At 40.8% G+C, this 24,566-nt stretch overlaps 1 protein-coding gene across 4 annotated transcripts in view; it reads right to left on the bottom strand.

Moving 5' to 3' along the window:
* Positions 1–1,941: 1,941 nt before the first annotated feature.
* Positions 1,942–24,566, bottom strand: part of nsd3 (nuclear receptor binding SET domain protein 3) — a 30,255-nt gene continuing 7,630 nt past the window's right edge. For 2 of the 4 annotated variants that reach the window (XM_042421633.1, XM_042421632.1), the window contains exons 6-25: positions 23,810–24,433; positions 22,938–23,130; positions 22,745–22,845; positions 22,035–22,080; positions 21,794–21,924; positions 20,925–21,050; positions 20,695–20,821; positions 20,405–20,605; positions 18,359–18,538; positions 17,508–17,654; positions 12,516–12,672; positions 11,275–11,477; positions 11,054–11,166; positions 10,791–10,937; positions 10,572–10,694; positions 9,237–9,353; positions 8,990–9,131; positions 7,464–7,570; positions 7,169–7,373; positions 1,942–6,370 (exon numbers count right to left, since the gene is read on the bottom strand). In XM_042421633.1, the coding sequence (XP_042277567.1) occupies positions 6,099–6,370; positions 7,169–7,373; positions 7,464–7,570; positions 8,990–9,131; positions 9,237–9,353; positions 10,572–10,694; positions 10,791–10,937; positions 11,054–11,166; positions 11,275–11,477; positions 12,516–12,672; positions 17,508–17,654; positions 18,359–18,538; positions 20,405–20,605; positions 20,695–20,821; positions 20,925–21,050; positions 21,794–21,924; positions 22,035–22,080; positions 22,745–22,845; positions 22,938–23,130; positions 23,810–24,433 (3,462 nt within the window). In that variant the 3' untranslated portion in view covers positions 1,942–6,098. The remainder of the gene's footprint in view (positions 6,371–7,168; positions 7,374–7,463; positions 7,571–8,989; positions 9,132–9,236; positions 9,354–10,571; positions 10,695–10,790; positions 10,938–11,053; positions 11,167–11,274; positions 11,478–12,515; positions 12,673–17,507; positions 17,655–18,358; positions 18,539–20,404; positions 20,606–20,694; positions 20,822–20,924; positions 21,051–21,793; positions 21,925–22,034; positions 22,081–22,744; positions 22,846–22,937; positions 23,131–23,809; positions 24,434–24,566) is intronic. The other 2 variants (XM_042421634.1, XM_042421635.1) reach the window with 2 other exon arrangements.

Here is a 24,566-nt window from a genome sequence, read left to right on the forward strand (position 1 = left end):
GAAAAGATCTGAGTGACTTTGAAAGAGGATTCATTGTTGGGGCACGGATGGCAGGAGCTTTAGTCACAAACTGCTCAGCTGGCTGGTGATTCAACAGGAACAGTGACTAAAGTGACATCTGCATTTAGATCTAGACTGTGTCAGCAAGAACAGTCTGTCAACAGTTACATAGAGAAGGATATTATAGTAGGGTTGCGGTGCATAAACCTCTCATTACAAAGATGAATGCACATTTGAGAGTTCAGTGGTGCAAAAAGCACTGTTGAAAAAAGTGATATGGTCAGATGAGTCATCCTTCACCAGTGCATGTGTGGCGTTCACCAAGAGAGCGGTACAGGTCTGAATGTTTGATCCTTACAGTGAGGGGATCCGGTGGCTCTGTTATGCTTTGTGAGGCATTTTGCTGGCATAGTTTGGGTCCACGTGTCTCCTTAGAGGGAAGGGTCACTGCAAATCAATACGGAGTTGTTCTGAGTCATCACCTTTATCCTATGATGAAGCATTTCTATCCTGATGGGAATGATCTCTTCCAGGATGACATTGCCCCCATCCGTAGGACACATATTTTCTTCTAAATATAACACTTTAAATCTCTAGTTTAAGTACAGATAAAGAATATAAAATTATATTTCTGCTTTATGAGACATGAAAACATGAGTTATTTATTTTTATTTATGTATTTTATTGTAATTTTTATAGGATTGGATGATGTATTTTTGTCAGTGAAGTCCATATGAAACTTTGCAGGATAACAAAGTTCACAAAATACTCTTTTAGAATTTAATCACAGGAAATTACAAGTGGAGTAAATTATCATAATTGCTGTATCTAATGTGTTTATTACTAGTGGAAATTCAATAAAACATGTTTTGAATATGATTATTGCAATAGTAATTTGAAATATGATCTATTGTAATAAATACAATAATAAATCATATTATAATATTCATTTCAATTTCATAGTGATAGCCTGCAAGTATTAAATAAAATATATATTTATAAAATAATGACTTAATTGTACACGTCAGGTTCTATAAACAATGTAAAATTTATTTATGTAGGCAGTTATGAACTTTACATCAGACATAAACAGCATTAAGACATCATAGGAAAAAAATGGAAATGAACAATATAGACTGAATGGTCTTACCATCAGACCATAAGTATGGTTTCTTTTTTTGGTCTAAATATTGATCAGAGACCTTATAAACACCAATTATACCAATAATCATCTGTTTACATGTTATTCTGTAGCCACTGGAGTTTATTTAAATTAATAAACAAAACAACAACAGAGTATTTTCAGTGTGAGACTATATATATATATATTTATATAGTCAATGGTTTGATCACCTGGGAACTGTGATGTGCTTTACAAACCGGAAATAGTAGTGTAAATAACTTTACCTTGACACGTGGATGCAAGAAGCCACGTCACGTTACAGAGCGCCATCTAGAGGTTAAAAACGTTTCATCCATTTTTATTTTGCTATCAAATAAATTAAAGCTTTGCCTTTTCCCAGTTTATTCTCTTATCTCATGAAGTTAGTTTAGTCATTTTTTTAGGATGTTAATTTTTGACTGTCATGTGAAAGTTTTGTAAGTTTGTTATTTTTCACAACCTAATTTCATCTTAGAGGTTTCACAGTATGAATTAATTTATTTTCAACACATTTACCTTTTACTCAGGTAGTTCCCACTTTTAATGTATCTAAAACACTTAAAATAAATTGTTTAATTTCTGTTAAGATTAGATTTAGCATTATTTTAATCAATTTTAACATCTTTATTTCATAAAGCTTGTATTTAATAGTAGCTGTGATGATTAGTTCAGCTGTGACCTGCTTCACAATCAGTTAAACAGAAAAGTCAATATATCGTCTTACTTGTGTTTTCACCAAATCCTCAAACATGAAAAAAAAAAAACATACGGTGAGAGAGTTTCACTGAGACAGAGTACAGCTTTATTAAAGTCAAACTTCAGGCATGTCTGAACTCTTCAAACTCAACTTTAGAATGAAAAAGGACAGAATCAATATTCTCAAATAAAAAGACAGCCATGTACAAAAAGAGTGTCGTCTCAACAGTCACACACATTTAGAAGCAGAATTGTACAGGCAAAAAATAGCACGCCACAGTAACATGATTCTATGCAAGTTCAATGCAAACTATGTACAAGTTCTTCAACAATATGCAGTTATGCAGTAACACAGGTTGAACAGTAATCAACATGGTATTTGTGTGTTCATCCACGTTTTTAATTGAAGCAACACCAAGAGAGATAGATATGACCCCAGTTAGAGTTTCTGTAAGCAATTTTACTACAAGTAAAAAGAGATGATGAGTGCTTATGAAGGTGAGTTTATTTATTTATTCCAACACTATTTCTCCTCTGACAGCATGTCAATCAGAAACTTATAGACAGTCGGCAACATTGCACAAAAAAACAAAAAAAAACAACAAAACTAAGGACGTCACAGTGAACTGAAAAAATACCCTTTGACATACAAAGGGGACGGGGGAGGGGTGGTCCATCCTAAATTTAAGGTCATATATAAAAAATAAAAATTAACAAATTCCTGGACACTTAGAAAAATCCTCTTCAGGCTTATTTAAGGGTCACTTAAATGAAATCAAACATGCTGTCTTCTCAAAAAAAAAAAAAAAAAAAACGTGGGCACTATACGGAGAATAAAACCAACAAAACAAACACATCAGATAGTATTTTAAACAAATGAAATGATGCATGTTGGGATGCATAAATTAGGCATTTTATAATACTGCTGCAGTGTCAGCTGAGAGAGGGCAAGAGGACGAACTGGCACAGAGTAATTCATGATCACACGATGTGCAGGTGCAAAAAAATATTATAATAATAAAGGCGGTTTGGTTACGCAGAATCTCTGTGCAATGTGGTAAAACAAATAAACACAAATAAAAACTAAATGTTGGCATTAAAATTAGGCTTTTAGAGACTCTCCAACTGATTACAAAAGTGGGTTAAACTAGCAACTGGTGTTGGAAGCATGAAGCTGAACAGCAGTCACCCTGAAAAAAAAAAAAAGGCTTTAAAACCATCACTCAGACATTTTTTTCGGACTCAAAGATGCCTGCGGTCCGATAATCACACATGTATGAACACTGTGTAAAAAAATAATATGTTAATAAATAAAAAAAAACTACGAAAATTCAAGTTAACACGCAGACTGAGCGTGAAAAGAAAAGTGTCTTAATGATGCACCGACCTAATGATGAACAAGTACTGAAGTGGCCTAATTCCTATGAATAACTATTAAATAAAATTAAAAGATGTGAGGCGTTTGGCAGATTTGGGAGCTTAGTTGTGCTTAGTTGCACAAGGAAATTAGTGAGTTTTTTTTCCCCAGGAATCCATGTGTGGAAAAAAAAAAGCTTCCCAAATGAGTCGGTGATAACAGAAAGAAAACAGGAGTAGAGCTGTCAAATGCAGAAAAGGGAGTAAAACTAATATGCTGAATATGTGCACGAATACAGGCATCATCATCATCATCATCATCAACGTCATAAAAAAAAAACAACACACACAGAGCATATTAACTTTTCTGCATTTGACGGCTTTCTTTTCTCTTTCTTCAGTCTGATTTCTTCATGATTAAACTAAATGAACGGAAATTATTTGGACACATTGGCACCGTTTCACCCCGTGGTTCGACATTTTTATATCGAACCACCTCGGGATGCTTTAAAAAAACCAAACAAACAAACCAACAAAAAAACATCTTCTTAAGGGGCAAACAAACAGTCATGTAACCGGGGAAAGAATAGCAAGCAAAGAGGCTGAGGCATGATTACAGATAAGCTTCCTCCTGTTGATGACTACTTTTTGAGTCCAGGCTAAAACAGCACAAAATCGCTCTGAAACGGGAACTTCACATTCCAAATATTGAACTGCTTTACACTGCTTTTAACACCAATTACAGTGAGTCACGATACAGGTCGATGAGCAGCGGCTGTTATCGAATGTGGAATCATTACACCAATGTAAAAAAAAAAAAAAAGAAAAAAAATGCAATGACTAGATACAGATATATTATGTAAAACTCCCCATTTTTTTAAATAGTCTATTTCACTTACACCTTGGTGGGGAGGGAGACAAATTACTGCACTGGTGTTTGAAAAAGAAATTGGTATAAAATGTGGTGCAATAAATACAAAAAATTTGAATTTGACAGATGAGCGATTAAAAACACTGTACAGAAGTTTTGTATTTGTACATTATACTGGACTGGACTGTTGTACACCATTATGTCTTTATATATATAAAGCCCAGCCTTGTAAGACGTTCCCCTGGTGGAAAAAATGAAGAGGTGCCTCTGTCAGACGCTGGAGGGCTTTTTCTGTAACAGACGAGGCAAACAGGCCGGGCTGGCAGTTATTCCTACTTGTGCCAAAAACAAACAACAGCTTTCAGGCCACTTTCCTCAAAAAAACCCCCCCAAAAAACCAAAAAAAAAACAACACTCGCCCAGCTCTCACCAGGTTTCTGACCGAGAGGAAAAAAAAAAAAGTTACAACACAGTTTGAATTCCGACGTTACTACAAGAAGAAGAGGTATCCATTTTGAAACACTTGTCATATGTTCTTTTAATATACATTTCTGTATATGTATGACCTAGTTAAATTGTGTAGCGACAAGGCATGTGAAAGTGCTTTTCAGAAAAAAGTTTGGCAAAACAAAAACAGAGAATTTAAAAAAAAAACAAAAAAAAAAAAACAACAACAACAAAGCATTAGCGGTCACAGTACACAACGTTACTGAAATGGACTGCGTCTGGGCAGTAGTTCCTACAACCAGAATCCAACTGAGGTGATCCCGTAAGGCTGATTAACAATACTTTAAGACAGCACCAGTGCTCAGAAGCTGGGCCCCTCCGTCTACGATATACAAGTGACAGTAACGGCTCAGAGGAAATGCGGAACAGAACTTTATCGAAAAAAAGGAAAATCTAAAAGGATCTGTCTTGTTTAAAAAAGCGTTTCCTTCCTCCAAGAAACAACCGGAGAGGCGAGGCTCCGTCCCTCCTGATCTGTAAGTACTTTACAATATTATGAGCCAATTATGTACACAATGGCGAGTGAGACTGGCAATATGAAAACCACAAGTACTTCTGTAATGTCATACCATTACACTATATACCATTATACAGTATTTCACCTTAATAGGACTATTTTCACAAGGAGGTCTGCGTAATGCTTAACACCTAAACAAACAAACATAATACACCACTCACCGAGATGAAGTGAGAGAATCTGTCTGTAAACATTAACAAACATAGATACGTATATAATTATATTCATCTATACCCATAAGTATATTAAAACCATGTTTAAGGAAGGTTGGAATGTAGTGTGGTCCTGAAAAAAATTGCACAAAAAAATCGGTCATTTCCCTCCTCCTTTCCTCCGAGAAGAAGAGATAAACACGATGACGGATCACGTCAGGAGTGATGGTCGGCCGTGGAGGTGCGTGTGTGTGTGTCTGTGTGTGTCTGTGTCTGTGTGTGTGTGTGTTTGTGAGAGGGATGCCGACCACAGCTTACAGCAGGTAAACCGAGAGAGAGAGGAGCAGCGAGGTGGAGAGGGTTCGGCTTCGCACCTCCTCTTCCTCCTCTCTCTAACCTCTCCCTCCACCTCACTCGTCGAGTTCTTCAAAGTGCCGGTTAACTGACAACGTGACAACACTTAAAAATTTCCACAGCTGTAAAAATTAAAAAAGGAAACAAAATGAGGTGGTGGTCTGGGCCCTTCAGTGGGCGCAGGCGAGCTGTAGAGAGTGTTAGTAGTGGTGTTTATGGCAAGAGAGGAGGGAAACGGTGCACAATGATGCCTGGTCACTTCCCCTGCCGACACCCCCAATCGCTCTGTTCTCGCCACGAGTGGCACCGAGGTGTTCGTCGGAGTGTCTCGGTTCTGCAGAGCAGCCATCGCACTGGTCAAAAGCACTGTATTCCCTTTCGTAGTGCACTGCTTCAGATCAGAGGTGGACTGGAGCCCGGAGAGAGGCTCTGGCCAACAGGAGCGTACTTTACAGGGAATGAGGTATTGAGGGAGCTGCTGCATCACTCTGATGCCGGCTGGCCCGGCTCCGTCTCAGGCTCCTCTTTGACCCTGACGGGGCTCAGAGCGGAGTGGCGCAGCTGAGTTGAGCTGGGGTTGGAGTCCAGGGGGCTGAGAGGGTTGTGACTGGCGCAGCAGGGGCGGCCCTCCAGCGAGGAGGCGGTGAGCGCCCCCGCTTCGTGATCCCGGCAGAACGAGCGAGGGCAGAAGTCACAGAGAGACGAGGCCGGGGAGCCGCAAATACTGCAGTCGTGCCACGGACATTCCCAACGTCCTGCAGACAGGAAGAGAGGTCATTATGGTCGTAGTGATTTCAGATTTAAAAGGTCAGATCGGTCAGTTAATCTGATCAAACTGATCCATTTTGCTATCTGGTCTATTCTGTACACACAACATCTATTTCCTGTCTGTCCGTCCTAGAAGAGGGTTTCCTCCTCTGTTGCTCTTCCTGAGGTTTCTGCCATTTTTTCCTTTCAGTTTTCTCTTTTTTTTCCCTTTTTTCTGTTTTTCCTTGTCCAAATCAAGGGTCTAAAGATAGAGGATGTTGATTGCTGTACAGCTTGTAAAGCCCCCTGAGGAAAATGATGATTGTGATTTGTGATATTGGGCTCTATAAATAAAATTGACTTGACTATCTGGATATAATGGTTGAAAAAACTTATAATTATTGTTATACAATTCCAAAACTACACCCTACTTGTTGATATGATGGTCCAAACTACGCCAAGTAAGCACCAACTCTTGTCTGTTCACCCATATTACAGATAACATATTCTTTCCAACTTCTGGTAGTATCTAACCATGGAGATAGTTTTGGTTTTATTTGTGAGGAGAATTTGGTTTGTGGTATTGAAAGCACTGAAAAATTACATTTAAAAAGATTTAACAGCAAATTGAGAGCAGGCTGATGACAAACTAATGAAGTGGTGTTTTTTATACTTCTGCATCATGTTATAACAGGAAAAGTTCACTGATAGAAATTAAACATGTGGTATTATTATAGTGAAACCATAAATACGGTTGAAAGCAGCTGAAATGACCATGAAAAATATCAAGCTTATCTCATCATTACCGTATGGCGGCTTGGTGAGGTTGAGACACAGCAGGTGGTACGCTTTCGGACAGTCTTTCCTATCACACATCACCAGCTCTCCTCCCTCTCCGCAGCAGAAACAGAAGTACTCGTGTGCATGTTTGCCCTCCGGCCGCAGCTTCCGCTTCTTGGGCTTCAGCTTAGCGTTCCTGGCCTTCTCCTCTTTTTCCATCACCACAGCACTCTGGAGGAAATGAGAAGAGGAAAGTAGTGTCAAACACAGCCGTGAAAGTCAGGATTGGGCTGTGATAGGAACTAACAGTAGTGTCCTCACCGTTGGCTGGACCCCGAGGAACCCAGAGCAGTTATCTGATCCACAGTGGCACGACGTTCTCCTGTTGCCCACACAGTGCAGGTTGTAGTTAAACGTCAGCTCTGTGCCTGCAGGAACAACAGGGACGACATTCATATTAAAAAAAAAAATCATCTGAATCACTGTAGGTTTGTGCACTGTTAACATTTGTGACACAATATATCCAGACCAGCCAACCCTGGAGACCACTTCGGTGATCTAAATGCATCAGATGCAAATCAATGCTGTTCACACAATGATTTATTGCACATTATTTGCATACATACACATTACAGTGTATCATTTGCATGCATGCAGCAGTCAAACAGACAAAAAAGTGGCTGATATGAAAATTCTTGACACCATTAACAGATTGTTTACAAGAATATCTGCAGATGCCGACACTGTTAGTTGGTCATTTATGCCTCTTTGTCCATTTGTCTTTCACCTTCAATCAGGCTACTCACTAAACTGCCACTACTGCTGTGTTTATGTAGTTTCTATTGTTTACACCTCCACAATACTAAAACTTTAAGCCAATTTGATTTTTAAAAATATGGTTTTCAGCTAATTTGAAAAGACGATGATGTAGCTGTAAACCCAAACCAGCCTAAATAGAATATTTTGTGGCGATGGGGAAATAAATAATGGTTAATATGACTGTTCTCAGTATAGGAAGGTTATTACTTAATGATGACCTAATAACAAAACAGGCTGAATATGAACATTTCTGTTGAAACTGTAGAAGCAATCACTTCCCTTCTTACATATTGTACTTTGTTTCCTTTCCTTGAAATTTTCCTTGAGTAGGCAAAAGTTATAGACTACAACACACACACACACACACACACACACACACACACACACACACATACACACACACCTCCCATTAACCTTCTAAGTAACATTATTTCTGCACTCACTTTTTTTCATCATGCCATGATCTGCTCCTCTCATTACGGTTATGGGTTTGGCTGCGATAATAATTGAATGAATACAGTTCTATGAAAAGTCACATTTAACAATATGTGACAAGGATAATATAATGTTACTTTGCCAATTTAAATGCCTGGTGAACAAGCGAGCTAGCTTGCAAATTAAGTAATGTTAGGCTAATGTTTTAAACATTTTCCAAAGGTTGTCAGGTCTGTATTAACTTAAGTTAACTCAATTCACATTTTCAGCTTTCCACATCCACCTCAGTCCGTTTATCTTTGCAAAGGAGTTAAAAGAACCATTCTCACTTGAGGAACCAGCCATCCGGAGTGAGGAGGGGGAACGAGAGGGATAAAATCGATGTCATGTTGCTGTTGATTTGCAGTCTCTTGAAATGACATTATGCATTTATCAATCATGATCATCCCGGGTGGAAAATGAATCCGGCGCTCACAGGCATTACCGGCTTTTTTGCGCAGTTTCGAGTGACAAATTGTACCGGCGTACTTTGATGTCAAAATGCGTCCAGGTTGGCAGGTCTGTATATGTGTGATGTTCTCATGTGAACTCACCAGCCTCGATATCGCAGAGGGTGAAGAGTCCGATGCGAACGTCTCCGTTGACCGTCCACTTCTGAGTTTCACAGTTGGGGCTGCAGCTGTGGTTCATAAACCGAGATGAGTTTCCTTTTGGGCCGGCGTCGATCACACGATCCTAAAAGCGAAGACGGACATTAAGACAAAAGGTTTCTGCGATACATTTGGAGGAGGGGTCTCTCCTGAACAGTGTTTCAGTGTTTGTCAGCGTGACTGATGTTACCTTGGTGAGGGTGAGCATGTAGAAGTTGGTCACGTGATTTTCGTGGGCGCGTTTGATTCGCTGCTGGCACTCCTCTGAATCGATAACCTCTCCTACATACTCAGTCACAAAGTCGCCCTGTAGGAAACATTTTTACATGATGTTTTAGGTGATATGCAGAAACCCTTAATGGGGCAAATCACTGATTTTACACTTCAACTTTACTTCACTTGTCACGAGGAAGAACAGTTGTATAATTTCTTCTTGAAAAAATAACTCTGATGATGTCATCAGTAATGTTTTTAATGTAAAGCCTGGATTACAAACTGAAGATGGGGAGGGTTGGGTAGGGGTCACAGGGGTAGGGTTTTGTTGATACAACGGATTAAAATCAGGTAATCTCAGTCTCTGCTGCTTCAAACTATTTTTTCTTTTATCACTTTATCTGAAGTGAGAAGAAGACAGAGTCAGCGTCTTTCACAAGGATATTCTGACAGGGTGCGGGGTTGTTACAGTCACTGAACCTGTGATCTTATTATATGGAAAATTTTGATCACTGATAATAATTTTGCTGGTATTTAACTGGCAGCTGAAGGTAACCCTGGAGCCAGTGATACAACTCTGGTTTAAACTGTGGCTGTGGACTTTTATGAAATGTCATCTCTCTTTATACCCTTGTCTCCTGACATTCTGCACTGTTACTATCTAATAAAGGAAAAAAAACTACAATATTTTAAAAAAAAATGACCATCTTGTTCATTGACATTCAATCTCTTTCACTCATTCTCAGCCCTGAAATCATGACTGAATTTTAAATTTTCTTTTTTCTGCGTTTCCTGTCAGTTTTCTGAAGTTTTTTGCATCCACATTTCTCCTAACAAATGAGAGTTTGTCCTCAATTAGAAAACATACAGTACATTGTTGTGACTAACATGATGGTCACCATTTAATTTATAACTCCTATCAGTGATCTACCTGGCCTCAAAACGCTTCTGAATTTGCTTGTACTTAAACATTGAGTCCTACTGTTATTAATTTGACACCTTGAAGTAAATCTTGACCAAAAACAAACATATTGTCCCTGAGTAATTAAGTCCTTGTCCCTCTTTGGTCAAAAAAGTCCATCAGAGGGCAGCACTGGGCCGGCATGTAATTCTAAGTTATGTTTTATCAAATTGTACTGTTAAATGTCTGTTTTATAGACATCTGTTTTGCATACAGTATGTTCAAGAGAAAGATGGTTAAGATGTGGTTTGATAGTCAAGCCTTTCATGGTTTTAAGTGGGTTGGTTCACATTTAAGATGTAAGTAAACACAACAGAATGACTGAGACTGAAAGTTAAGCTTGACACCCACCTTCCTCAGAGCCTGGTTGGTCCTGAGGCCCCAGCCACGACCATCTGTCTTTATCACCTCTGTCTCTGCATAAAGCCGTTTGGAGAAACACTGGTTCTCACAGTTGTCTCCTGCAGGACAAACCTGTCAAGCGACAACATGAAAGGTAAGAAGTTATGAGGTGGCATTTAATCACTCAAGAAATCAGTTAAACAAATGATGACCAACATGTACACAGACCTGTGGATGGCACTCGTACTGCAGCATGCGGTTGAGACACTGAGAGTCGAGGCTGCAAGGATGCTCGTCTGTTGGTCTGCAGTTGCATCGTGGGATTTCTGACAAGTCAGCGACGTGCACTTGCACTTTGCCTACTGGTTTGTTGGACTGACACAGGAAATCACACCCACATAATGAGTCGAGACACATTAAAAACAACTTCAACTTAAGTGTTATACATGTTTGGGTTGTTTGTCGTGGGTGCGATAATGACTTAGCATTACCTTGATGAATTTGTACGGTGGAGGTTTGCGAGAGTTGCGTTCCTGCTCCAGAGCCTCCCTGCTCTCCCTCTGAGCCTTGAGCTCCTGAAACCGCCGGGCTGCTTCCTCCAGAGCTGAAACACACCGACAGCGTCTTAGAAATTCATCTTCCCAGCTGTTTTACAGAACTAAATCACAAGAGATTTGTCTTGAAGTAGGAGGAAACCTTTAATGATAATTACCTTTCTTGAAGGTTTTGTTGATGTTGATCTGCCCCGTGACAAAGTTCTTGTCATTTTCCACGTAGGGGAAGACGCGGCCCTGGTTGATCCAGTAGTAGTCATGGGAACCGAAGAAGAAGACAGGGAAGTCACCGATATCGTGGCGAAGGCTCTGAATGTTGGATGGCACCAAGCGAGGGTTGCAGATCTCCGCTGGCCACCACCTGAAAGAGAGCAGGACAGAGACATAGTTCCATAAAAAGGAGAAGATGAGGAGATAGAAAAGTGAGGACAGAATAGTAATCAAAAAAGATGACAGCCTGAGGGTCACACTAGCACCAAACGCTTAAGATATTTACTTTGCTTCTCATTCATCTGAAACCTTTGTGAAGGACAATTTCCATCATTTTTTAAAAGGAACCTGCAAGGCTCCTGGAAAACCACAGGTTAATAGAAACTATATTTTTTCTTAAATGATGAAGATATTATTTTTGTCCCATCACCTCACCTATGCTAGCAGACTACAAACTGCATAAATATCAAAGAGCATGTCTCACAGTCAGTTGTGAGGCAGGAAAACACCACTGCTGCACTCTCTGATCAATATTTCCTGAATACCTGCATCTATGATATAACATCACACATCCTGTTTCACAGTTTGCAGCCGATTTGTTGGACTGAACTCAACAGATAAGTCTGGAGATATTCTATATTTTTATTATAGTCAACAAATCTCATAAAAAGACCAAAAGCAACATTGTGCAAATCATTTTCAATACTTTCTAACTTCTCCATTTTTGTGTGGCTCTCAGGCCCAAGCCCATGTATTCTTACAGAAGACAAGCTTATAGTTTCAACCAGCTAAAAATCTCCTTAAACAGCTGGGCAATGTAGATTTTAGCAAATGTTACTCAAACATGAGTAAAAAGTGTATTTTGGGGGGGGTGTGGACTTGGTGCTCGAGTATTTACAGCAGCAAGACTGTGTTTTGATGTTGTTGTTTCATGTTTTCATGAAGAAACATGTCACAGCGGGCAACGGTGTGTCTATGGCACAGAGTAATAAGGTATATCAAGCTTTGGAAACACAGACAACACTTCTAAGTAGGATCAGTTAATTTTTTGTTTTGGTCTTTTCATGGGGTTTTTTTTAATAAAAAGAGAAATACAACATATCACCTGACTTGTGCTTTAAATGTGACCGTACCATAAAATGGCAGTTGCACAACCCTCTGCAGTCTATAATCAGTGCTCTCTGCGTACCTGTAGTTACCCAGTTTGACCCAGACAATTTGTTTGTAGTGAGGTTTCTTCCCTGCCCTGCAATCACTGCAGGACCACGCCCCCTCCGGCATCTCCATCTCCAGACACTCCGGGTGGAAGGAAGCTGGGCATGAGTCGCAGCACAGCAACTTGCCTCCTACATTTGTATGTATGGATGTACACATGTATATATGTGTGTGTTTTTTGTGTATATATGTGTGTGTGTGTGTGTGTGTGTGTGTGTGTGTGTGTGTGTGTGTGTGTGCGTGTTTGTGTGTGTGTGTGTGTGTTTGTGTGTGTGTGCATGCGTTGTGGGAAATGGGTATGCAAAGAGAGGAGGAGTGTACGATTAGGTGATGCACCTTAAAACCTGGACAAACTCTGAATCTCATTTGCAGACAAGCCAGAGAAAGGTATAAATACTACAAAACCAACAGGCAAATACAGCATCAAGTTAAAGTTTTCCAGGATCTGGTATGACAGGAAAACGGTGTCTTTGAATGGAAAATATTTTAACCTGAAGCTGCTTTACGAATTCATTATTCTGAACTAAGAAACTAAAGCCAGCAGCTTCTACTTGAGTGAAGGCTGCATGAAAAGGACTGATAATGGTTGGAAGCCCCTGCATGGGGGGCGAGGGGGGGTCGTCCAGTCAGTTGCAACTTTTACCGCAGAAGTTACAGCATGTCTGGCAATCAGATTCAGAGCACTGTACCAAGACCAGTCTATGGGAAATACATGCAGCAGCAGCACAGGAATAAAACCAGCCAGCGCATTAACAATGAATCAGGGTTGAATCAAAATAACAAATTATTGGCAAAAAGCAGGCATGCAGTCCTGCTGGTAAAGCAAACGTTTCCCATCACACATATCACATCCTGCACAGACCAGCTTGCATGGAATCTTATTTTTATAATATTGCAATTTGCCAAATTGTTCTTTCTTCTTTTAAGAATTGTTGTGCCGATATCACAACATTAAAGAGCTCAATGTCACTTGAGGATTCTTATATTTGATCTACTGTACTCATGTTGAGTCCAGATTGACAGTAAATTCCATCCAAGGCAGGTCAAAGCTCAAGAAAAATGGAGGTGAGCCGAAATTTCATTTCATCTGACAATTTCAGTCAAACATAAAACTTAGTTGCAGTCGGCATAAAGGAGGTGAAGCTGGACAAGGCCTTTCAAAATCAAAAAACAAGCCCAGAGTGCTGAAGCAGAGAAGCAGTGCGTCTCCAGCAGCGATAAGCTCCACAAACCACAGACAGAGCCAAAACTGACCCAGAGCATCCAGCATCAGGGCACCTGACAGTAGTTCTATTTCGTTCTTCCTAACCGCCAGTGGCAGTGCTTTACACTGGATGTTATCCGTCTCACGCACACACACAGGTCGAGTATGTAATATCAACAAAGTCACATGTGACCTGGGATGACGTAGTGTATATAAACCCACGTCACACATAAGATGTCCCTTGTATCTTTTCGTGGCAGGTAATCCACAAATGCAGATTGAATCAAAATAAGAAGATAGCCGGTGACTTTTTAAGTGCTCCCCTTGCTGTATTGCTATTGGTAGACAACGTCTCAGTTACCCCCTGATGAGTGCTTTTGCTCGTTACTTTTGATGAAAAGTGTGACTGCTCCCCATTAAGTGGTTTCATTTGTGGGTACACTTCTTTTGCTGTGATAGTTGCTGTAGAGGCGCTTTGGTGTCGTACATTAAGGGAACAGGTTATTTGCTCCCCGTTGTTTGGTCACTCATTTTGTAAGTTCAGCAGAACTAGCAGTTAGTTCACTAGTGTCTTGTTACTGAGGAAGTTGTTTTGATTTGAGTTTTGGAAACTCACCGTATTTAGCAAATTGATTGATTGATTTTTCTGTTACCAGAGAGTGCTTTCACTCCTGAGTAGCCAGTTATCTTATACATATATATATATATATACATGTATAAACATGTATAAAAACATTTAAAAAATTAATTCAAGACATAAAATTGAGAATACAAGTTATTCATATTGCGGCCCACCATACTGGAATCACGTTTGCCGTGCCTGCATGTCTTCACTGCTAGCTACCGATGGCTATGACAAATGCCCCTCATGCATCAGTGTTGTACACCTGAAGGAGGGGCTATCTGACAGTCAGTGAATGACTTGCAGCCTCATAACACGGGAGCTGAAGCTAGCCTTACTAGCTGAGGTGGAAGGACTGCTGCCTGAAGGCCAGCCTCCACCTGGTGCCTCTTTGAATGTACGGAGTGGGCCGAGATGCTCCCCAACTGAGGGTGCCCTGCCTAGGAAAAAGGCCAAGAAAGTGGACTGTTTGGCAGCTAATGTCGATACACTAGTGTTGCTCCTTAACCTTCAGTCAAGCAAGGGGACTGCTATCCAGATGGACAGCCCTTTGTATCTCACCCTTTGAGCCTCTGGAGCAATCAGGGCTGAAATGGTCTTCAGCAAAGGTTGCTTTTCTTCTGACAATGGCATCCGCGAAGCGTGCGAGTGAGTTTCACGCCTTGTCGGTGAGTTAAGCATGCATGCACTGGAACTCGAATGGTACAGGGGTGGCACTAACTCATTGTTCTTCCCAAAGAGGTTGGCTCCAGCACCCTCTAATCAGGTCATTGAGCTGGCAGCTTATGACCCCTCATTCCTACAGGATGAGGAAGCTGATTCAGCAGAATTGCTCTGCCCAGTAAGGGCCTTGAGGCGTTATATACAGGCAAAGGCTGGCCTTCGCCACTCTGATAGCCTGTTTGTCTGCTATGGGGACCATAGGAAAGTGCACACCCTGTCCAAACAGAGGCTTTCCAGGTTGACTATTGTTTAATATCAGCTTAATATCAGGGGCCACTCCTCCAGAAGTCTCCACTTCCTGGGCAATGATACGGGGGTCCCTTTAAGTGAGATTTGCACTGCAGCTACCTGGGCTTCATCATGTACCTTTGCCCATTTTTACAGGGTCAATGTTGCTGCTCCCCATGCAGTAGCAGCAGTGGTCTTTCAGGAACCCTCAGGCCATTCCCGGTAAGGTGGGTTTCCTTGTGACTATGTTAGTAATGGTCATCCAGTGTTAAACACTGCCTCTGGCGGTCAGGAAGAATGAAACAGAACCAGAGTTACGTACGTAACTACAGTTCTATGAATTCTGGACGACCGCCAGAGTTTTTGGTTACTCAGAATCCTGGTGAGAAGATTCTGGAGGGACGTTTCTTGATGACATGAGCTTATATACGCTACATCATCCCAGATCATAAGTGACTTTGTTGATGTTAAATATTTGACCTGCGTGTGCGCGAGACATATAACACATAACAGTGTTATGCACTACCTCTGGCGGTCATCCAGAATTCATAGAACTTTAGTTACATACGTAACTCTCATTTAACTACTGCAGGTTAAATGACCAATTATGTTTTCCCAGTGGAGATATTTTACTCATTTAAAGGACTGTTTATTGCAGAGATATTTACTCAGATTGACTGTTCATGCACAGCATAAACCAGTCTCACAATGAGCCTCAGGCAAGAACCATGCATACTAAAAGATTATTTTGTCGCAAAACTTGCTGCATTCACCAATTTTCTTGTACTCAGAATTATTTGTTAGGTACAAACAAAATAAACCAGTAACCCACGCCTGTTGTTAGAGTCATATACAGACAGTCTGCCTTTGTCCGCAGCGGAAACAACACCGGTTTGATTTAAGAATCATAATCTCTTAATCTGAATTAATTTAAATGTCACTTAAAGTATCAAATACTAATTATGTAAACGGCTCCTATTAGTGTTATATTTTTTTAAATCATAAATGTTGCTGCCTTAACATCCAAGCCCTACTTTACTGTCGTAATTGGTTGAGGTCGAGCTAAATTTAGTTGATACAATTAATAACATCTACACATCATATTTTATAAACTGCTCGTGTCTCGTAAGTAAAATCTTACACAGAAAAGTAACTTGTAAATATAATTGAGAAACAAATCCAGTGGAGTAAAGAGAACAATACTTCCCTCTGTACTCTGGTGGAGTTTACCAAGTAAACATACATGTAAAGTACAACAAAACTGTACTTAAGTATAGTACTTGAGTATAGTACTTAGTTACTTTCCACCACTGTACACTGGCCTTTTTTTAAATTTTATTTACTGATTTTAGTGGCATATTTCATTTATATAGTTCAGTAGTTGTTAGGAAAGCTTTCAATTTGTAGTCTAGATTTACTGTTGCACAGAGAGTTGACCTAGAGTGTTATTGTCTCATCATTTTGACCTCTTACCATTTAAGTCATAGTCCACTTTACTTAACAAGACGTTAATTTTTTAAAATCTAATTTATGTCAAGCCCTCTTTATGTCTGTCACAATACGCCGCTGCTCTGAATGGACGTCCGTGGCAGCTGTATCAATATTTTCACAATTGTTTTGTGTCCCCTAATGCGACTACTGACACCTCTAAATGTGTTCTGTTTTCATCTGCAGATATTCAACAGCAGGACTTGAAGCTCTGCAGAGTGAGATTCCTCTTTTTGTTATATCTGTGACTGAAACATGCTCACAAATAGAGCAGAACAGGCAGCCTTATATAGCAATTTAGGGCGTTGATATTGCTCACGATCAAATCTCACAAGTGAGCACTTCCTCATGAACAACTATCATTCAGCAAGCTGAAACAGGAAATTAACAAGTTTGTACAGTTAAGAGTTTTGGTGAATCAGAAATGAGTAGGAGACATTTGGGATAACACTAAGAAAATGTTCTTGCATGAGGCCCAATGTTATCCGTTAATGTGTTAGGGAACTTGGCTGAGGTTACTTCTTTAATGCACCACTCTGCATTAAAATTAACTGCAGGTTTAACCAGTTAATTAACGTAGCACCTCAAGGCTTTGAAATGAAAGTTGCGGACAAAAAGGGAAACTAAATAAGAATGGGAGCAGGCACAACACAAACACAAACCAGTGGGACAAAGGAGAAAGAGAAAAACTGTTCAGTTACCTTTCCCAACATTCTTTTTGGTAGCTGACGAAGGAGAGGGAATCATAGGTAATTTCAACTCAGCACGATTTGACTCAGTCAGAAGGTAGTGGGACTTATAGGCATATGAACTTAATATGGTGTCAGTAAGGTCTTGCACTAACAGCCCTACACAAGACACACAGGAAGAGACGGGGGTGAGCCGCAATCAAACTCGAAATTACCCAAATATTCACAAAAGAGAAAGAACGAACACACACAGTCTCACACACACTCACGCATACACACAGTTAAAACACAAGAAAGACACAAGTAAAACAAAGTTTGCCCCAACACAAAGAGGCCAAACAGTGCACTCAACTTATGTTTAACAGGAAAAAACTACAACATCAGATCATACCTGGATCACAATTATTAAAAAAAAAAAAAAAAGTAAATAGTGTGTTTTCTGACAGATTCTTCTAAGTGGAGTGCAGTGTAACAGCCTGGATCATTCATCATATTAGTATCGTAATGGAAAACAAACATTACATTTCACAGCACTGCTATTCATGAACAACAATGCCAAACATGAAACATGAAATATTAAAGATAAAATGTCTAAACAAAGTATGTGAGGTTTCAGATTTCATTCTTGAGGTGTTATCGTAGCTGCATGTGCCCAAAAAATGTGTCTAAGATTTTTTTTAAAAAACTACAGTCATGGAGGGCGACTGGGTCCTCTTTTATGCATAGCGCAAGTCAGAAGACATCAGCCACCTGTGGTGAAATCATGAGCTTCTAGTTTTCCCTGATCCGCCTGTTCGGGGTTGCCGCTGAGTCTGAGGCTGCGGGAGAGGAGACCGTTAGCGAGTACAGTGTGAGGGGCTTACCTCTGGCACACAGGAAGCACCAGCCCACGTTGACGGGCGAGGTGAGGAGGCCGTTCCTCTTGGTGCTGCAGTGGCTGCTGCAGATCATGATGTGATGGGTGAGGACGACGCTGCCCGCCGCCACGCAGCTGTCTCCCGTGTGATAGGCCACTGGACAGCGGATACAACGCATCAGACGACCTGGACAGGAAGCAGAGAAGAGGGACAAAAGATTGATAATGAAATAAAACGCTGTCTCTGCAATCACTTTCTATATACAATATAGTTCACTATTTTAACTGCTCACCATTTTATTTGACTTTCTCAGTGTGATATGCCACATAGGACGATACACCTGTCAATAACGACGCAAAATAACAATGATCCATAAGTATCTGAAACCTCTATTTCCTGTTAACCACTGAGTACACTAACGAGTATCTCTAAACGAGCGATGATTGTGGACACAGCCACAGTTTTGCCCCAACTCCTGTCCCCTCTGTTATTTTGTAAAAGAGACAAAGATTATGTGAACAGCTCACTCCTTCAGTGGATTCATGTAGCTGTGATGCAGCACAGCAACCGGAGCTGTGAAAAGCTTCACTCTCTTTCTTTACAGAGTTTTTGACGATGAATTAGGTCAGATTTCTTTATGGGTTCCAGCTGTAATTAAAGGGATCCAATGGACAAATAAGACTGTCTTATTTAATTTGTTTGGTGTGCAAGACAATCACTTCCTCAAAGCTTTATGGTAGCATACAGGCTAAAGGTGGTTTCATAAGATGGCCACACGTGAAGTTTGGAGTGTATTTTCAGAACAATACATCCATGAGCGACTCTTAAAGGATAGTTTTACTCACTGTAATTATTCCTCCTCTACAAAATGTACTTACAATGTAAGTGATGGAGGACAAAATCCACAACCCTCCTTCTGTGCAAAAAATTATTTAAAAGTTTATCTGAAACTAATATGAAACTTCAGTCGTCCAAATGAGTCAAATCAAGTAGATACCTTTCAAAATTACAGTCTTTTTAGTGCCAACTTCTCTTTTTTAGTTACGATCCTTCCACTGCAGCTGAAAAGGAAAATGCTGTCCGTTGAGACACAAAGACGGAAAGTTTTGCTATAAAGACTGTAACTGTAGAAGATATTCACTTTATTTGACTAACTCAGACAGCTGAAGCCTCATATTATCTTCAGATGAATATTTAAATACATTTTTGCTCAAAACGAGGACTGTGGATTTTGTCCCCCATCACTTACACTGTAAGTGCATTTGGAGGGGATCTTCTAATGGTCACTATGAACAGGAGGAAGCTAAACCTGTTTTAAAGAGTGCATAATATTATTCAATTTGAGAAAAATCCCTGAGGGGTTTTGAAAAGATATATCTCCATCACCATGCAAAACATTTTCATTTTCTTTGCTATCCAGCTTTGTGTCAACGGTGCAAATTGTAGTTGATGGTGTCACCGTGAGACAAATGTTCTTTAGGGACATTTTTGGCACATTTTAAACCACAAGATACCTAAAATTTGTTGCAAACACAGTGCATTTCTTCACTTTTTTTCACATGGGATATTTGCAGCAGAATAATGCACCATCATCTGAGGATCTTTCCAGGAACAGGGCAATTACTTTATTTTTCTCCAATTGTCTGCAGCCTTCAGACGCCCTTCAACTAAAACCACATTTGGTTTCAGGTGGAACAGGATGCTTGTGGGAAGACTGTCACCAAATAATCTGCAGAAGTGCATCAGGTTGGCACTGACCAAGATTTCAAGGTGTGCCTCCTAAAAGTAGCACCCGTTTGTCATTTTTCTCTCTCTCAATATAATTTGTCTCAAGAAAAACACACTCTACATTTCATTTCTTCTTCGTGCACTTCACTCTTACAGTACAACTTTGACTTTTGATCTCATTATTTGAGCTTTTTCTGTTGCTACACTTACAGACATTTTGGTCTAAGGTGTAATAACTTTTCTTCACACTTTGCTGATGTAGCACAGTCATAACTTGCAGACTCAAAACAGGAAATCAGAATGACAAATCAAAAGTTGTTTTACCTTTGCTGGCTCGCTGCACGTCTCTCTCCAGGCAGCAAGTTGAGCAGCTGTGCTGAGGGCAGCTGAAGCCGCCGCCCGAACTGCTGGTGGTGCCCGGGAGTTTACGGACACAATCCTCGTGGTAGTAGCAGCCACATCCAGACACAGAGCAGCGTGTCACCTCCCGCCCCGCTGTTTTACAGCTGAAACACGGATGATTGCCTGGAAAAAGGATGACAGAGAGTCTCTGATAGTAAAGAGCAAAAAAGCTTTGGACATCAGACACAGTGAAGCTGAAGCAGTTCACTCACCATTTCTGCATTCCAGACAGGTGAACCTGCCTTCAGGTAGGGACGTAAGACCAAGACACTCCAGGTGAAATTGTCTGTTGCAGTCTCCTTCACACACCACCAATCCCTCTCCATACACCTCACAGATCTGCACACACACACACACAAAGTTAAAACATCATACAACTAAATACCTGTACATCTTCAGAAGAAAGTGAATATAAGAAAGAGGAATCATGAGCAATGCTTACCTGGCAGACAGTGTCCCTCTTCCCCGTGCTGCTGTCCTGACGAGACAAACCAGAATCCACAGACTGAGTATCTGAAGCGTCTGCATCTGCAGCTGCTGGACTATCAAGACTCTTCCCAAATAAACCCTGTGAGATAAATAAAGACCACGCGTGTTGATGTGTCCTGCGTGCAGGAAACCAAGCCTCGATGTTTAGTTACCATATTGGCTCAAAAAATAGCCCTGATTATACAGGACAACCTTTTCCAACCGCAATTATATGGAAAAGGAAAGAAATAGATGAATCTGTCTCAAATCTGATTCTGCAGTAAAGACGTCAGACACTTTTTCAATTTGTTTTCGCGTGTTAGGAGTTTATTAAATGAGCCATCAGAAACTCCCTCCCATTAATATGTGCTTCCTAAACGCTTTTGGGGCTGATTAACTCCAAAGGACACACAAATGTGAAGAAACTCACTAGCCTTAAAGCTACAAACAACCCACATTCTTATGCAACAGTCTCATTCTGTGAGACAATACTTGCTCCATTCAAAGAAAATAATCTGCTGTTGTGAAAGAATAAATGTCTTATTTCATATATAATACGACCTCCACTTTTACAAATGTAATATCCAGAAGAAAAATATCATCTTATGTTTGTTGTGATGGTGTAAGAAGTCTTGCACACTACTAAAAATGAATAAATAAAGGATCCTAACAGAGAAAGTTAAACAAATAGAGAAAGTTAAACAGACAATGATTCAGGAGAGCCAAAATGTAGATTCTGATTTGTTTATACGGATCATGTGTACAAAAGAAATCAAATCAAATAATATTTTCCTCTTGGTGTGTGTGTGTGTGTGTATTTTTTTGTATGTTTTCCAACCCTACCTGCGGATCATTGAGGCCTCTTGAGTCGGAATCAGAGGTATCTCTGTACTGAGATGAAGCCATCTCCACATCTGTTGACGCTCTGCTTCGCTTCTTCAGTGGCTTGCAGGCATCTGAGATCTCACTGGCTCCTAAAAGATGACATGACGGATGATAAAAAGGATGGATTTCACTTTCGGGAAATACAAGGGAATTGCCACCAAAGGCGTTTACAAAAGGCTTCAAAGAGTTGATGTTCTACCTTTCTGTGAGCCCGTCCTCAGTGTGGTCTCAGGAGCCATCTCCGCCTGTGATGAAGTTAAACATCGAGTTTTAGTGTACAGTTGTCGTCATTTTGATTCAGATGGTAGCAGGTTAGTTTGAAAAAATTTGGCACTTAAAATAGGACCACTGCATTGATGCAGCAGAGGAACAAAAACAGGAAACTAAAGCAAAAAAAAACTTTCAGAGCAACACAGTGTGACATCTTCCTGCAACACTGCGTTGGCCAATCAAATACCTGATTAGTTTGTAACGTGAATGCTGTATTTTTACTGTTTACCTCACAATCATCATGACAAAGGATAATCAGATCGCAGCCGTGATATTGTTCCAGTTGGAAATTATATTAAGAAATACAGTGCAGTGTTTTGGCATCTGTTAAGTCTTCAAACTTCCTGGATTTTATTTCACTGATGCAATCAACACTGACACTTCTATATATTTTTAAAAATGTATATTATGGGAAATTTTGCCTTTATTTAATAGCTGACAGTGGAGAGAAAAAAAGGTGTGTACAGAAAAAGTGTGGAGAGAGGGGCATGACATGGAATCAAACTGGGGACGATGGGATTATATGTTATGTTTCTTAACCATTTGGTCATCAGGAAGCATCACTATTGCATTTTTTTATTTTTTTAATGCAGTGCTATTTTCAGTCTGAACACCAGGTTAGCTGAGGAGGACGGATACCTGTTCCTTTTTGGTTTTCTTCTTAGGGACGGGATCGTTGCCTCTCTCTGACTCAGACCTGCTCCTGACTGAGCGCCGCTGCAGCTTCCTCTCCTGAGAACCTGAAAACGAAACCATGAAAGTATTGAGCTGTATCTCTTCCTGATTGTATGATGTCTCAACATGTCAAATAACATGTCTGGGTTTTACAAACCTTGTGGGCTACTGTGGTGTGAACCAGGAGAGGAGGTCTGCTGCATTCCTCCCTCCTCACTCCTCTGACTGGCGGGGGATTCTCTCCTCTCCTCCCCCTCTTCCTCCACGTCGTCCACGTCCCCATCCACGTCGCCGTCCCCGTCCCCGTCTTCCTCCTCCTCTGGACTGGGCTCCGGTTTAGCTCTGCTGTCCTAATCACAACAAAAACCCGTGCATATTAAAAGGGGACCTCTTATGTTTTTTGTGGTTTTCTGTTTTTCATATACTGTTATGACGTCAGATATCTCTGTTAAATACGATAAAAGTTTCAAAGCTTGAGGTTAACGTATACAGAAACGCTCCCTGCAAGTCAAAAGTCAGGGCTTCAACCTGCTCTCAACGCTTCATTTGTAGTGGGGTTTTTTTGCAGACGAGCTGACATCAGATCGTTGCACATGCCTGTAAATGGCCGTCCATTCAGTAGCCTTGGTTGCTAACGTTGTTGCTATGTTTTTTCCATGTGTTGTTTGCATTGTTCTCCTATCCTTCTACTATAGTTTATTTCACGGTTTGTTTATGTAGCCTCCCGAGCGGCCAGAAGTCGGCTGTGACGCAGCTTATGGAGGCTAACCAATCAGAACAGAGTGGGCTCATCGGGAGGGGGGCCTTAGAGAGACAGGAGCTAAGACATCCTGTTTCAGACAGCTGAACTGAGAGGCTGCATAAAGAGCCAGAACAAGATAAATAAGGATTTTTTTGAATTATGAATAATGGAAAGCTACTCTAGTAGAGTCCCAGAATAAAAACATAGAGCTGGGAATGAGCATAATAGGCCCCCTTTAACTCACAGAATAAAATAAAAAAGTTGCCTTCTTCCTCAGTTACACCAACCTCAGGTGAGCAGTATCCCAGGTCGGGCTGCCTGGCCTCTCTCTCCACCCTCTCCTCTTTCTCTTCTTCTTTTTTCGGAGAGGGAGCTGCTTTCTTCTGCAGCAGAGGCCAGTCACACTTTGTGATCTCCACATTCAGTCTCTTCATGGTGATGGAGAGAGGCAGCAGCTTTCTTGCTGCTGCAGTTTTCCAGGCTCTAACTGGTGGTGGGGAATCCTGCCGTGCTCGTGCATCAGAACCAGCGTTCTGTTTAGGGGAGCCGATTTTACTTGGGTCCCCCCTCTGGTTTTTCTCCTCGTTTGATGCCTGGGAGTTCGTGTTGTCGTCTGTATTTGAAACGCTACACTGCCTACGTGGCAGTAGCCTTCGTGGTGGCTGCTCTCTGTCGGGTGACTTCACTCCTCCGTCCTCTTTCTTGGTTGTTGAGCCACTAGAGCGCCGGTTCCGTTTCTCCGCTCTGATGCTGGGTTTCTTGGCTGAAGGGGCCTCACGAGGGTCTGGATCAACATAAATGAAGGTGTAGTTGTCAATTCGCTCCTGCCGCGTCATCAGGAAGGCGTCCTCGGCATGGCCCACACCCACTTCCCACTGGGAACGCTCCCTTTGAGGGATAGGCTTCAGAAGCTGGAGAAGAAAACATCAAAAAGACACAAATCAACTTAAGAATTTCACTTGTAAATAGAGCACGACTGATCGGCAACATGATATTACACATTCTACACATACAGCATACAGTACCACAAAAAAGTTTGGACAT

This window comes from Thunnus maccoyii, chromosome 9 (assembly GCF_910596095.1).
Source record: "Thunnus maccoyii chromosome 9, fThuMac1.1, whole genome shotgun sequence".
Taxonomy (NCBI): Eukaryota; Metazoa; Chordata; class Actinopteri; order Scombriformes; family Scombridae; genus Thunnus; species Thunnus maccoyii.